This window comes from Lissotriton vulgaris, chromosome 2_2, assembly GCF_964263255.1.
Source record: "Lissotriton vulgaris chromosome 2_2, aLisVul1.2, whole genome shotgun sequence".
NCBI lineage: Eukaryota > Metazoa > Chordata > Amphibia > Caudata > Salamandridae > Lissotriton > Lissotriton vulgaris.
In genome coordinates this window covers 131,749,211-131,763,748 of record NC_141688.1, presented here as the reverse complement: position 1 = coordinate 131,763,748, position 14,538 = coordinate 131,749,211, and the positions used below count along the sequence as shown (strand labels likewise).

Sequence of the window (14,538 nt, the reverse complement as noted above, 5' to 3'; positions counted from 1 at the left end):
TTATGGATGCCATTGTAAAGGTTATTCTGACTCACATTTGTTTTTAGGTCTCGCATGGCGTACTGCACACATGCGCAGTCGAGCTCCCAAGATTTTATGTCTCAGAGTGAACTTCACTAGCAAGGGTTAAGCCCCGCCCCTCTTCTCCATTGGCTGGCCTCCTAAACAGTGGCCATCCATTGGAGAAGAGGTCCTAGTGGCGTTCTTCTTTCTCTTTAAGCCCCGTCCTTTTCAGATTGGGTTCCTTGACTTACTGCTGAAGTAAAAGGTTTCTTATCTTCTTTATGGCTCCAGATGGCCCCATAAAGAAGATAAGGAACCTTTTGCCCCAGAAAAGTCGGGGCGCCCAGTCTCAAAAGGACGGGGTTAGAGAGAAAAGGCTGCGCATTCCCCAAACTCGGCCTTTCATCCTCCACAACTTGATAATGTTTAGTAACAATAACACCTATTATTCTAGCACTAACTAAACATTTGTGTTATAAAGATGTCAATACTCCCTCGAAGTCACAGGAGTGGAATTGCAGGCAGCACACACTTTGTTCCGCTTTCTTCGCACCCAGCGCCTCGTAGACGTATATCTGTGCTTCTAACAGCTGTCAGCGCCTTGATGGCCGATGTCACAGCCATGATTTCGCCGGCGCTGCACCTCTAATTTCATTCTGTAAATGCTTGTGCGCGCGGCTGCAGGAATTAGCCAGCAGCGAGGAGGCAGACGCAATTAAAGCGTCTTCTGCCTCTCTTGTCTGCGCCGCTCCCTCTTTGTCATCGAGAGCGGGAGACGTTTGATGAAGCGCTGGGACCCAGTGATGTCTTTCAGAGGGAGCAGCTGTTCCCAGTCGCTTCCTGATTGTGCCTCTTGCAGGGCAGAGAATCCCCACGTGCCCAGGCCTCCCACCACACCCCATCAATGGGTGACGCCCCTACTTTCACTGAGTGCACGATGTGGCTGTAATTACAGAAGTCGGCTCCGTGAGTTGGCCAAGCGCCTCGGTAATAGGGCGGTCACGACATGTTCTGCAGTAGTTGAAGTGCCTAGAAGCTGACGTGTACAGCTGGTAGCACTTCAGACTATCCTCAGGCCTACCAATGCAACCCATTGATGAGCCACACGCCAACCTACCCCGAGTACACTGTGTGGGTGTGTGTGTGGCTCTGTGTGTGTGTGTGTGTGTGTGTGTGTGACTATGTTTGTGTGTGTGTGTGGGGCTGGGTGTGTGTGTGTGTGGGTGCAAATGCAATAGGTCTCGCATTTGCGAGAGATTAAGATATTGGCATTGTAAATGACAATGCCTTTAATTTATTTGTTTTCAAAACCAACACATAAATAAAAAAATTGTCATTTACAATGCCAATAGCTATAACTTTTACACAGGCGAGACTGTTGCATCGTAAATGCTTGTTTAGGTCCTTATTGAGAAAATTGGCTTTTTCTGATTCATTGAAAGACCTTATAGCCCATCAAAGAACATGATCCCACTAATGACAGGAGGCATTTTGGTAGCCGGGTCTTCAACATACAGTAGATTATCGTCTGTGCAAATCAATACCAGAAGGTCTCGGACCAGGAGTTCATTCCTTTATCAGGGAGGTGCTGGGGAGCATAGATGCCAGTGGTCCAAAGGCATTAGCAAACACAGTTGTCGATGAGGGGCTACTGTCTTGATTTTGCCTGGAACTAAAGAAGAGAATGCCTCTCTGTATGAATGGGTTTTATAGTGTGCAACCCAAGATTTTAAAAAATCAGCTGAGTGAGTGTAATGTAGATTTTGCTATTTATAGTACAGATGAAAGAGGGAATGGATGAGGGGTACATAATAAGGTGTAGGTATTTAGAGTGGGAATGGTATGTTGGTAGGAAGACACTTGCAGGGAGGATCCTGGTAGCAGGAGAGTAGCAGAGATACTGAGTTTGGGGGTGGCGATAGAAGGAGTGGTCTGTTATCTGGGTAGGTACCTTTTGAAATGATGTTTTCAAGGAAATTGATTTTAGCTTTTGCTGAAGTGGAGAAGGGATGGGGCTTTGTGGGTATGAAAGAGTTGGTTTTCCGGAGCCTGGGGCATAGCAAGAGAATATCTGGCATTGTGGGCCCTCTTTCCTGCGTTTCTTTATTTACAGTCTGGCAGGAATGATAAATGCCATGACATGCTTTAGTCTTGTGGTCATAAATAGTGTGTGCCAGAGTTTGGCTGCCTTGTAGATACTACAGTAAGTCTTAAATGTGATGTGGGTGGACAACAGAGTGAACTTGTTGTACTTCCGAAATTCTATCAAGCTTGTTTTTGCATGAAGCACCTTGTTTAATGAAGTCAAGAGGGTGTTAGGATTGACTGACTGCAAAGCATTGCCTCTGTCCAGACTGGAAGTGATCAGAGCTTTACACCAGGTTTGAAGTCTCCCTCCCATGGGGACACCTTCACGTTGTGGAGCAGAGCTATTTGGTGTCAATCAGTCTTCTTGTGCATGTAAATGTAAATGTATTTGAGCTTATATAGCGCACAGCTACCCACAGTGGGTTTCCCGGCGCTTGCTTAGGGAACCCGTCCTGGTATTCCCCTGTGAGATAACCCCGGCAGGGTATCCACAAGGTAAAACTCAGGCATCCCGCCGCGAGGGGCCGTTGTGGAGATTAAGCAAGCTATTGCCCAGAGTCGCAGAGTGTGAACCCGTGAGTCGAGGAGGCACCGGAGCGAGAATTATCGAGTCCGTGGAATTTTTAGCCCAAGACCCGCCGAGGCGGGGAATTGAACCCTGGTCCAGGGCCGATCTCAGCTTCCGAGCTCCAAGGCTAAGGGTGATATTGATGTAGATCCCAGGGAAATGGAGTTTTTGAAGATTGTTGGAATGGAGCTCTGAAAGTTCATCTTGAAGAGACTTTATGTTGCCTGTCATGGAATCAGTATCTATTACTGCTAGGCACGCTGCCTGCTTCAAGGATCTCTCTGCTGGGAACATGCCAAGGTCCCAAACCCTCAGCGAAGCGCTGACCATGGAGAACTTCATGCTTAAACTCCAGTCATGAATATGTTCAAGTTTCGATCTGTACAGCGACATGAGTTCTGTTGTACTGGAAAATCCCTTACTGGCTTTTGATTGCTGGGCAAAAACGAGGAGACGTATGTGGTTGTTGCACACTCCCTCAAATTATTTTTTCCAGGATAGCCTTGATGTGAGGGGAGCACCCTGAACTTTCTGAACACTGCTTCTAGTTTGTACTTCTACATAATGCCCATATCAAAGGAGAGTATAAAGAACAGTCTACGATCACCACTGCAACCTAGTGGATGATTTGGGTAGAAGAACTATTTTTATTGTTGCTTAATTCTTCCAATATTGTGCTGACTTTTTAATTAAACTTGGTTTTCAACTTTTGGTCATTAATTTCTAAACTGAATTGTTAATGCATTTTTTACACAGGACACAGGCAACGGGTTTTAGGTAAACATAATTCTAAGGTATTCACCTGAGAGTCCTCTTTTTGTGTGTGTGCGTGCCCACTTATCTATAAGAGTGGACAGTGGTAAATAACATCTGGTCCCTGGACCGCATGCCATGACGAGGCACCTGCCCAATCTCCGTTTTCAGCTATGGTAGCAACAGTGACCCAGATATAGTCGCAGTAATCTAGACGTCCTAGAGGTGTCCGAGGACAAAGGTCATTAACTGTACCTCAGAAAGCAAAGAAACAGAGGGCTGCCTCACCCCTACACTTGTGCTGAGCATTGGCAGCAGTGTCCAGCTGTGAAGGCAAGGATTTGCTGTAACGGCCATTCCTTGGCTTTAGTTGCAGCAAGCATTAAAATGAAGTTAACCGCAGGTATTGCACCCCTTTCTCATTGGCTGGATCAAGCCCTCTCACATATGGAGGGCAGCTTACAGGGAAACTGATCCTATCAAAAGAGGAAGGGGTCATGAGCAGACTTTTTTACAGCTTCCCGAGCACATAGAAATGCTACTCAGGATGATCCATATTTTCAAGATAACTGCTGATGGAGTGACACAAGAATTGTGTGGAGGCAGGGACATTTTTCGGAAGTGTGGCGACGGGCCATGTTTTAGAAGTAGGTCATCCAGCTGTCAGACATTGATGCAATGTTGGTTGACAAGAAGCTTTTTAGGATTGTTTTCTGAAAGAGCAGCTGCATGCCTGTGGACTTTGTGCCTTCTGCAATGTACCAAGTGAATATCCTGACTGAATCCATTACTATACTCTTTCCCTAAGTCCAGTGAGTGGTGTTTGTAACTGGACAGCTGAGGATTTCAGGACGTTTGATGCTTTCCTGGGAAGGATGAGGGCTCAGTTGTGACAGTACCACCTTCTTACACTACACATTGTCTGGTTCTTCTTTGGGGAATTCGCTGCTATTATGTATTAGCCTCCATGTCAGTATGCAGTAGTCCTCCTTTTTAACCAAATATTTTGATTGCTACTGCAGATTCCTCACCACTGATGATGACGCACAGAGGTGGCACATAAATGCTCCTCCACTCTCTCACAGCTGGAGTGGTGTGCATTCAACGCAAAGCCGCATGACATTCGTTAGTGACAGGCAGACTCATTTTTTGCAAAGGCTATCTGAATGCCTGGGGAGTATTCTAAGGTGAGGGATCTGCAAAGTATCCACCTGAAAGTGTGTTACCGAAGGTTTTATGGCTTTAGTTTTCTTCGGTAACTAAGCCTTACACCTAGAAGTTTCCACATAAGGTTTAGATATTCGGCCTCTGTCCAAATTTACAGCATGCCATTTTCTGCCTCATGTTGATAAAGTCATAACTTCCACCAGTACCCACTCCTCTTCCTTCAGGATACGGTTTATAGCTAGACTATTGAAACAGCTTTTATCAGATCCATTTCACTTCTTTATAAAAGGGAAATTTGGGGGTTTATGCACCCCATTGTAAACAGGACACGTTTTCAATGCATGTAGGGTGGTCTTAACAGACACTTCTATTTGGTAAATTTTTGATTCCTTCCACCCTTCATCTCCTAGGCTCACTTTACCTTTTGATCACTTCTTTTTCAGATTTCCAAGGTTGTCACTAGTGGAATACAGAAGTACATTAAAACATTTGTTGATGGTTTTGTAGTCTCTCTTGAACTGTGCCTCAAGTGGTGAATCTAAATTGAACGCTTATGAGTTTTGTAGCCTGAATCTTTCTCGATTCACTATGCTGTGCATTATTCTGCCATCTAGAGGTTGGGTCCGAAATCGTCGTATTTCTTCAGTGTTTTGGTTTTTTTTTTCGTGGTCCAGGTGGGCGTCAACATACCACCATTTGGTGCCTCTTTGTGACCTTGATGCGCTCCCACCTTTGGTCGCCATCTTCAGATTCTTTTTTCCACCGGTCAGACTGGATCATCAGTGAAGGAGCTCCAGAACTTTGGAGAGAAAAATCCACGGAAAATGACGAAAATCACCATACAACATACTGGACTATGAGTAAGGTAACGAGGACGACGAAAGAGGAGGAAAACATCAAGAACTTTGATGTTCTACGGAGAATGCGCACACAGGGGGCTCCCTGGGCGCGGCGATGGACAAAACACCCGTCAAATTCTGCGCATATTGGTACCATAAGTACGCACATAAGGACCAACTTCCAGTTTGCAATCTCTGCCTGCAGCTCAACCATAGAAGCGAGGACTGCAACGCCTGCGCAGTATTTGACACCAAAGACCCTCAAACTAAGAGAGAGGCAAAGAAGTGCAAACTGCAGCATGCAGGGAGAGGGGACACCTCCATCGCTCCTAGATTTGGGCCTCTCCAGCAGAGAAGAGGACAACATCGCCAAAGGACGCCACAGTTGTCGAGGTTGAAAAGAAAACGCCAAAGGAGGTAAGAGTCGTCGAACCCCAGGCTGATACTCGACAGAGTGAGTCCAAGTCTCCAAAGGAACATTGCTATTGAAACACTCGACGACCGCAACTGCATCCAAGGACAAACAGCCGTCGGTTCCTTTGACAAGGACTCCCAGATGTCGAAAACCGAAGATAAGGCATAGACGTTGAAGAGCGGTCACAAAAGGGAACTCTTTGATGTCGAAAAATTAAGGGTTTAAAGCGGCAACAACTTCGACGTCCACAACTTCAAAGAGAAAGGCCGAAACTCTCTACGCCGACCACGCGTCCGAGATGGAAAAGAAGAAAAGGATTGAGGCCGAAATGGCAAGCATCTTGCAACGCAAGAGGGAGTTCGATGAGAAGATGAGGCAGTTCACTATCCCACCAAAGCCCACGCCCGAAGTCCAGAGGTGCGTCTAGGACCTTCAACGACCGACGACACCAGAACCAGTTGAGGAACAGGAGGAGGAAGATCTGTATTATGGCGATGCCGAAGGTGAGGAAGACGGACAATCTTACCAAGGCTCGACATCCTCGGAGGCACAAGACTTGCAGTGGTAGGATCTCGGCGCCGAATCCCCGGAAGAGGGAGTGGAATTCTATTCTTCAAGGCCTTCGCCTCTGGACTACATACAAATCTACAACCAGGTCATAAAGAAGGCTGCAGACATGTATGGAGTGCAGCTAGATGAGAAGAAACCTCAATCTTGCTTCCCGTTGGAGACAGTATTACCATCCCAGACAAGAAGCCAGTTCCTACCCATGCTCCCAAGTGTGCTGGACCTGGGGAAGGAGGCCTTTAAGGAACCTGCTATGTGTAAAGCAGTAACTCCAAGGACTGAAAAGAAATACAAGCACTCATCTAAGGACCCTATGTATATTAGGGGATCAGAACCTGTGGATTCAATCATAACATCCACGGCTAGGAAAAGGACAATATACCCATAAATACAGGACCACCTCCAGACAAGGAGAGCAGGAGAATGGACCTACTGGGGAGGAAACTGAAAAGGAGTGTGGCGATCAAATGGCGCATCACGAATTCTAATGCGCTCATCAACAGGCACGCATACCAGCACTGGGAGGAAGTGGGCGAACTCCTAAAACATCTGCCAGAGCAATACCAAAGAAGGGCGAGCTACCTAGTAGAGAAAGGAAAGAACATGCCTAATACATGTCTGAAGTCGGCCCTGGATGCAGAGGAGACCCGCAGAAGGTAGATGATGCTTGGATTAATGGAGAGAAGGCATGCCTGGCTAAGAATTTCAGGCTTCAATGCAGAAGTGCAAAACAACATCCTAAACACACCCTTCAGCGGGGAACAGCTTTTCGGTACTCCCAGTTGACGAAAAGCTCAATCATCTCAAGAAGGACAATGCGACAGCTAGGTCCATGGGGGCACTTCAGTTTAGAGAAATGAGAATAGGGACACCTTCAAAAAGACCTGCAGGTAGGGGGAGCCTCCAACCTGTGGCACCACACCAAACCTTCTAACACGGTTATCGAGGAGGTAACCAAGGCCGTCAGCAGCAGCAAAACTGGTAATACCAGCCCCGAGGACAATCCTTTATCGGGGGCGCACACGAGGAAGAGGAAATGGACAGAGAGGGGTCAACAACCCACATCCAAGTGACTTAGCTGTAAGACCAATACACACCCATTCAACATCTCTAGGGGTGCAGCAAAGGATAAGACCAGAAAAAAACCGAATTCCAAACAAACAGTTCCTCCAGCATATAACACCAGTAGGAGGCAGGATAAAACACTTCTTCCAGGAGTGGAGGAAGATCACATCAGACAAATGGATACTAAACCTCATACAATACAGTACACTCCGCAAAGGAGCGTTCTCATTTTCTACAAGAAGCACAGGGACTTCCAAACAAAAAGGCCATAGAAATAGTACCATACAAGGAATGGAACAAGGGTGTCTAATCCACCTACTTTCTCATAGAAAAGGTAGACGAAACCTTACGACCAATTCAAGGTTCTTAAACAAGATCATTAAAAACTCATATTCAAAATGACATCTCTTCAAGAAGTAATACCCCAGATACAGAAAGGGTATTACATAGCAAATATCGACTTAAAAGACGCTTTCTTACACATCCCCATCAATAACAAACACAAACATCTACCAAGATTTATGATAATCAAGACTCACTACCAGTTCACAGTGCTGGCATTCAGACTTGAATCCGCACCAAGGGTTTTCACAAAATGCCTTGCAGCAGTAGCAGCACACTTAAGGAGGCAAGGAATCCATTTATACCCATACCCCGATGACTGGCTGGTAAAAGCAAGCTCATACAACCAATGCAAGCGACACATGCAAGAGGTCCTACAAACACTAGTCCTACTAGGGTTTTCAATCCACTGGGGAAAATCATCAATAGAACCAGAACAGGTGAAGATATTCTTAGGGGCGGAGATCAACACCATATAGAGCAAGGTGTTTCAGAGCACAAAAAAAACATTGACAACATTGAAGGAGACACATCTGTACCACAAAGGGCAAGCACTGATAGTGAGGACAGTTGGCAGACTGATGGGAATGATGGCGTCATGCATATATCTGGTTCCAAATATCCGCCTCCACTTGAGACTATTCCAAGAATGGATCCAACAACAATGGTCACAGGCAACAGGGAGTTGGGAAGATCTAGTGGTTGTCACGCAAGCAGTACATCAAAAAATAGCGTGGTGGAACAAGAAGAACGTAACACAAGGGAAACCATTCATACAACAGACTCCTACTGTGACCATCACAACAGATGCCTCCCAGCTTGGCTGGGGAGCACACACAAACACCCTCAAGGTAAGGGAATGTGTGGTCACAACAGGATGGGATAAAACACATCAACTTCCTAGAGCTGAAGACAGTGTTCCTCCCCTTAAAAGCCTTTTAGAAACCACTGTATGGACACAGGGTACAAATCCAAACAGACAATCCAACCACCACGTTCTACATCAGCAATTAAGGAGGAACACAATCGGTGACACTATCAGTGCTAGCACAGGAGAGATGGAGATGGGCAATTCCAAGGCAAATAGACTTGCTAGCAATACATCTACCAGGAAAGGTCAATGTGAAAGCAGACCGGCTCATCTGACAGACGTCAGCATCCCACGAATGGGAAATCAGTCAACAAGAAATCCAGATGATATTCGACAAATGGGGAACTCTGCAAATGTACCTATTTGCAACACACCAAAATGCAAAATGCCAAAACTTCACATCCAGACAACCGTGCAAACGGTCCCTATGGAGTGCGGTATGGATAAGCTGGTCAGGGACATTTGCCTACGCTTTTCCACCGATACCACTGCTACACAGGGTACTAAACAAATGCAGAATCAGCAACATGACCGTTATACTCCTAGCATCTCAATGGGCTAGACAAACCTGGTTCTCACAGATAATGGAGATAGCACAAGCACCTGCACACAGTTTCCCCACAAGAAAGGACCTGTTAACAATGAAAAATGGAAGGGTGCTACACCCAGAGCGCCTCAGCCTAGCAGCATGGCTCCTGCAGACTTAGAGTTTGCACACCTCAATCTACCAGTGAGCATAATTGCGGTGCTAAGAGAGGCAAGGAGGCCTACCACAAGGAAGTGCTAAGTAGCAAAGTGGAAAAGATTCACTGAATGGTGCATTAAGGAGAAACTACAGAGAAGGATTACCAAGGAATCAACAATACTGAAGTACTTGACACACCTACTGAAAAATAAACTAAGCTACACATCACTAAGAGTGCACTTAGCGGCAATAGTGGTTTACGCAAGAGGAGAGACAGGGAAAAGTTTCTATACTTCCCAAGTAGTAAAGAGGTTTCTAGAAGGGGCAAAAGATCGCACCGCAAAAACAGAATGTCGGTCCCAGAATGGAACCTCAATGTAGTGCTGACTCAATTGATGAAGACATCATTAGAGCCTATTCATATAGCAACATTGCATATGCTTACGCTATAGACAGCCTTCCTAGTTGCTATCACATCACTACGAAGAGTAAGAAAATTACAAGCCCTAACACTGCAAGAGCCCTACCTACAAATACACAATGACAGGATCGTAATGAGAATTCACTCACATTTCATGCCAAAGGTAGTGTGAAGGCTCCACATAAACCAGACAATACAAATACAAAGTTTTTTCCAAAAACCAGCCCCCAGCACAGAAAAGGTGTTGCACACACAGGACGCCAGGAGGGCAGTAATGCACTATGTAGAAAAAACTAAAGAATGCAGGAAAACAAAGCAATTCTTTGTGTCTTTTGCCAACAGTTTTCTGGGATAACCAGTTACCAAAAATACCATTGCACGATGGATTGCACAAACTAAACAATTCTGCCACACACCGACAAGGCAAGAATTACAAGGAGCAACACATGTTCACTCTACAAGGAAGAAAGGAGCAACAATTGTGTTTCTAGCAAATACGCCTATTCAAGACATTTGCCAAGTAGCAACATGCTCTTCAGTGCACACATTCACAAAGCACGAATGCGTGGACATTCAGATGAACTAAGAAGCACAAGTAGGACAGAAGGTCTTACAACACATATTCAGTAACCAACGCTACTCTTCCATCCATCCACCACCAACCTAGCAAACCGCTACAAAGTCTATGCACAGCATAATGAATTCAGAAAGATTCACTCTGCAAAACTTATAGTTTATTACCTGTCGGTGTCGGTTTGAAGCTTTAAGGCTTTCTGGATTCACTAGCGATACCACCCTCCTCCGCCAGAAAGATGAGACAGGAGGAAGACTTTTAAAGGACGAGAGAAAAAAAAAAGAATCTGAAGATGGCGATCAAAGGTGGGGGCTTGTCGATTTAGAGACAATAAAAGGTGGTATGTCGACGCCCACCTGGGCCTCGGAAAAAAAAAACTTAAGAAATACGACCATTCCAGACCCAACCACTAGATGGCGGAATAATTCACAGCATAGTGAATCCAGAAAGTCTTCAAACTGCAAAACTACACCGACAGGTAAGAAACTGTACTTTTCACTTTAATTGCCTCTAGTGCATACCTTATTTGCAGATATTTTTTAACTCATTAGTTAGAATTCCTGTCTAGGTTCCTAACAGGATTTCAGACCAGCATCTGCTAGATTACCTCTGAGTACTGTTATCATAATGAGGTTCCATTTTTGGAATCATTATAACATGTGTAATCCCCATTTATCCTCCTTTTTTCTGATATCGGTACCTTCCCATCATTGAGGTGACTTGTTCTCTTGCTGACATACTTGAGCTGTTCATCATTAGGTTTTTAAGACCAAGAGAATTTTTGGTTGTAGACATGTGCAGTCAATGTTTATTTACTACCAGTTGGGAGCCCCCTAAGCTGCTATGACCTGAGAGGTAGCACGCTTTCCATCCTATGCAGTCCTGTACCTCTTGGTAATAACTGTTTTATATGGTTTGTTACTCCAAGAAAATCTTCTTATTCCCTCTACCTCCTGCCCTTCGAGTCTTTTAAAGTATGTCTTCGAAACCTTGAATGGTGTATGCTGGAGCACATATACAGATCTCAGGAGTAATCTGTATTTTAACAGTTTGCGCTGCTCAATAGAAGTTGTAAGTAGACCATTTTGGTTTTATTCCATAAAGCAATCCTAGTTTCTATTGCCCATCAGTAACAGTTATTTAAATGTGGAATTTTCCACACTAAGTTAGTAATCTTCTACACACCCTACACCCGACATAAAAATTGACTTATGCTAGTTATTTCTCAGGGTGAAGGGCCTGGCAAGCTCCCCCCACGTAGCCAGGATCATAGGAACTGATCCCTACAGTGGTTTTTCCAATATTCCTGATAGAGACAAACATGTCTGTGTAGCGAGGCTGGCGTTATTCTTATTCATCTAGTGCCATCTCACATAAGACTGTGGACTCATGTCTAGGTGTACTCTCTAGAGGAACAAAGGGGCAATGTTGACATTCACCAACTCACAGGTTGTGGATTGCTTGTTTAGGAGTATGGTACTTCCTAAGTAATGTCACATTTCCAGGACCTCACAAATGCATTTTCAGTTAAAGCAGTCAAAGGCTGTTAGTGGCAAAATGGCAAATGATTGGTGGATGCTACCTGTCACTTGCAATTCCATCATATATCCTCCTTAATCAGGTGGATTATTTTGTCATACAACATTACTGGTTTGGGTGTTTTGTATTTTCCTCCACAACATCCAACTTATTTGCCACAATTCATGCCAGTACCATGTCTTTCTCTCTTAAGCAAGCACATGTGATTCCGCTTGTTTTTGCCAGGACTACTATAATGCTAACCTCTCTCAGGTCTTGTGGGCTCCTGCCCTTTTTGTAACGTTAACACTGCAACCCTGTGTTTATTTGGCGCTCTGCTAGGAAACTGTTGTATCTCAGTACTTTGCATGATTGCATCTAGTCTCTTCTCCACTCATCTAGATAGCATTTATGCCCAGGCATACCTTTGACGGATGCCCATGGGAACAACCAAGACAGCACTCCACCATGTACCCAGAACACCAACAAGCCACCCCTCTGAATGCAGGTCTGCTTAATTAACTTTAGGTAGAGTATTAGAGTTGGATCTTGAGGTCACCGCATCATTAGCCAGTCCTGCAGCTGTAGAAACTAGAACATACATGATAAACATGTTAACACAAATCCCAGCTACAGTAAACCATAACCAAAAACTACACAGAACTATACTTAAGCCCAGAAGCTTAATTGCCCTCTTGACATTGCCCACCAGAGCATTGTTTTGTGTTAGCTCAGCCATCTCCGTGCAAGAGGAGCTGCAGAAAGTTTAATTCCTTTGTCACGTATTATTTCACTGGGGATCCAACCAGGTTGTACTTGTATATAGTGATTTCCTTGTATGGAGACATGCATTAGAAGTAGGTTAGTGTAGTCAAAAAGTCTTATCATGTTTGTCATGCCTGTTTCTTATCTTTGCCTCAGCGAAAACTAGCAGTTCTTTAGAGCTAGATAATGTACCTGGCAATTCCATAAAGCTTTTCTTTTCTTTTCTTTAACTCATCTTGTCCTTTTAGACCCTTGATGGAGATTTCTCAGAAGAAAATCGGTCAAAGTGTCGGACTGCAACTGAGCCTTTGATTGAGGCGGTCGAGAACCTGACTGCCTTTGCTTCCAACCCAGAGTTTGTCAGCATTCCAGCTCAGATCAGCAATGAGGTAAGGAAGAGATTTCTCCATGCACCCGGGGTTTGTATTTGTTAGATACACATAGCAAGCTTTTCTCAATGAATTGAGTGAAAATATTTTCATCAGGAATTACCCTGCTGGGATGAAGTTCAGGACTATATTTTGTGAATATAATATATACTTGGCTTATGCAAAACAGTCTGAATAGGGGTATTCTATAGTACCCACATCACCTATGAGAAGTCTTTTTCAGAAACAAAGGTTTTGTTTTTCAATTACACTCAGGCTTTGTATTACAGAAAGCATGTCTTATTGCAATATCAGGTTAGTCAGTAGCTTCTCTCTTACAGTAAGGAAGCAAAGAAATGTGCTTTAATTCAATTATGTTTTTGTCTGGCCCAAGGGGTTGATGAGGTTTGGTATCTGGGTTTTAGGTATCACTAGCATGTGACGAGAAAAAGTTGGAGCCGTTTTTGGTCCTGCAGATAATCAGTTATTCCTTCTTCAACTCTTTTGTGAGAATCCTCTATTCATTTTTTAACTTCTTAGCGAGATTACAGTAGGTTATCCCTGTCTGCAATAGCAAGGTGTTACTGATTTGCATAGAAGTGGTATGTAAGGGAAGAAATGTGCTAAGAAATTAGGAAAGGCTTTTGGAGGGGGACAAGTACACACAATCTCTTTTATATCTTCCTAACTATTTTCTCACGATTGATGCACAAAGAAAGGTTTGTGCTAGATACAAAATTATATTGATATATATTTGTGTTTCAGTTTATAAAAAATGTGAAGAGTTCCTTCTTTTTCAGGGAGCTCGAGCCCAGGAGCCTATTTTGGTTTCTGCTAGGACAATGCTGGAGGGTTCCTCCTCCCTCATCAAAACTGCTCGCTCCTTGGCCATCAACCCAAAGGATCCACCTACCTGGTCTGTCCTAGCCGGACACTCCCGTGTTGTTTCCGATTCCATAAAGAGTCTTATAACTTCTATTCGGTAAGTGCCTTGTGCGGGGACTTTTTATTGAAGTGTCAAACGTTTTTAGATTATGTAAAATAGTAGTGTCGATTTGTATGTCGGTGTGAGATGTGTGAAATTCGTACCCTCATGTGCATTAATTTTATTTTTAGCATTTTCGTTTTCAATATTTATTGAAATTTCATACATAAGGAAAACAAGCATTTACACAGGTTTTGCCATTACTTATTACAGAACAAACATGAGTTTACCTTTTTTCCTTTCCCTAAACAAAGGGACTGATCAAAAAGTCAATTCAAGCTCATAAGTGGCATGCTATGTACAAATTAGTCAGTTAAGCATCACCCTTTACTAAGGGTCATCCTTTATTTGAACATAGGAAAGTTGGCTCAACGGTTAGAGGCGGCAGACCCGGAGGCAGAGGTCGGCCCGGGACCAGGGTTCAATTCCCGACGCGGGTGCAGGACCAATGTCAGCGGGCTCGATAAATCTCGCCTCGGTGCCACTCTAACCATGGGGTCCCACGCTGCAACTCTGGGCAATAGCTTGCTTAATCTCCACTCCT

At 44.3% G+C, this 14,538-nt stretch overlaps 1 protein-coding gene across 4 annotated transcripts in view; it reads left to right on the top strand.

Annotated features, from left to right (window-relative positions):
* The window catches only part of TLN2 (talin 2), a 598,939-nt gene that overhangs the window by 324,128 nt on the left and 260,273 nt on the right, over window positions 1–14,538 (top strand). For all 4 annotated transcript variants that reach the window (XM_086959469.1, XM_086959467.1, XM_086959468.1 and 1 more), the window contains exons 35-36: window positions 12,890–13,030; window positions 13,810–13,991. In XM_086959469.1, coding sequence (XP_086815595.1) covers window positions 12,890–13,030; window positions 13,810–13,991 — 323 coding nt within the window. The remainder of the gene's footprint in view (window positions 1–12,889; window positions 13,031–13,809; window positions 13,992–14,538) is intronic.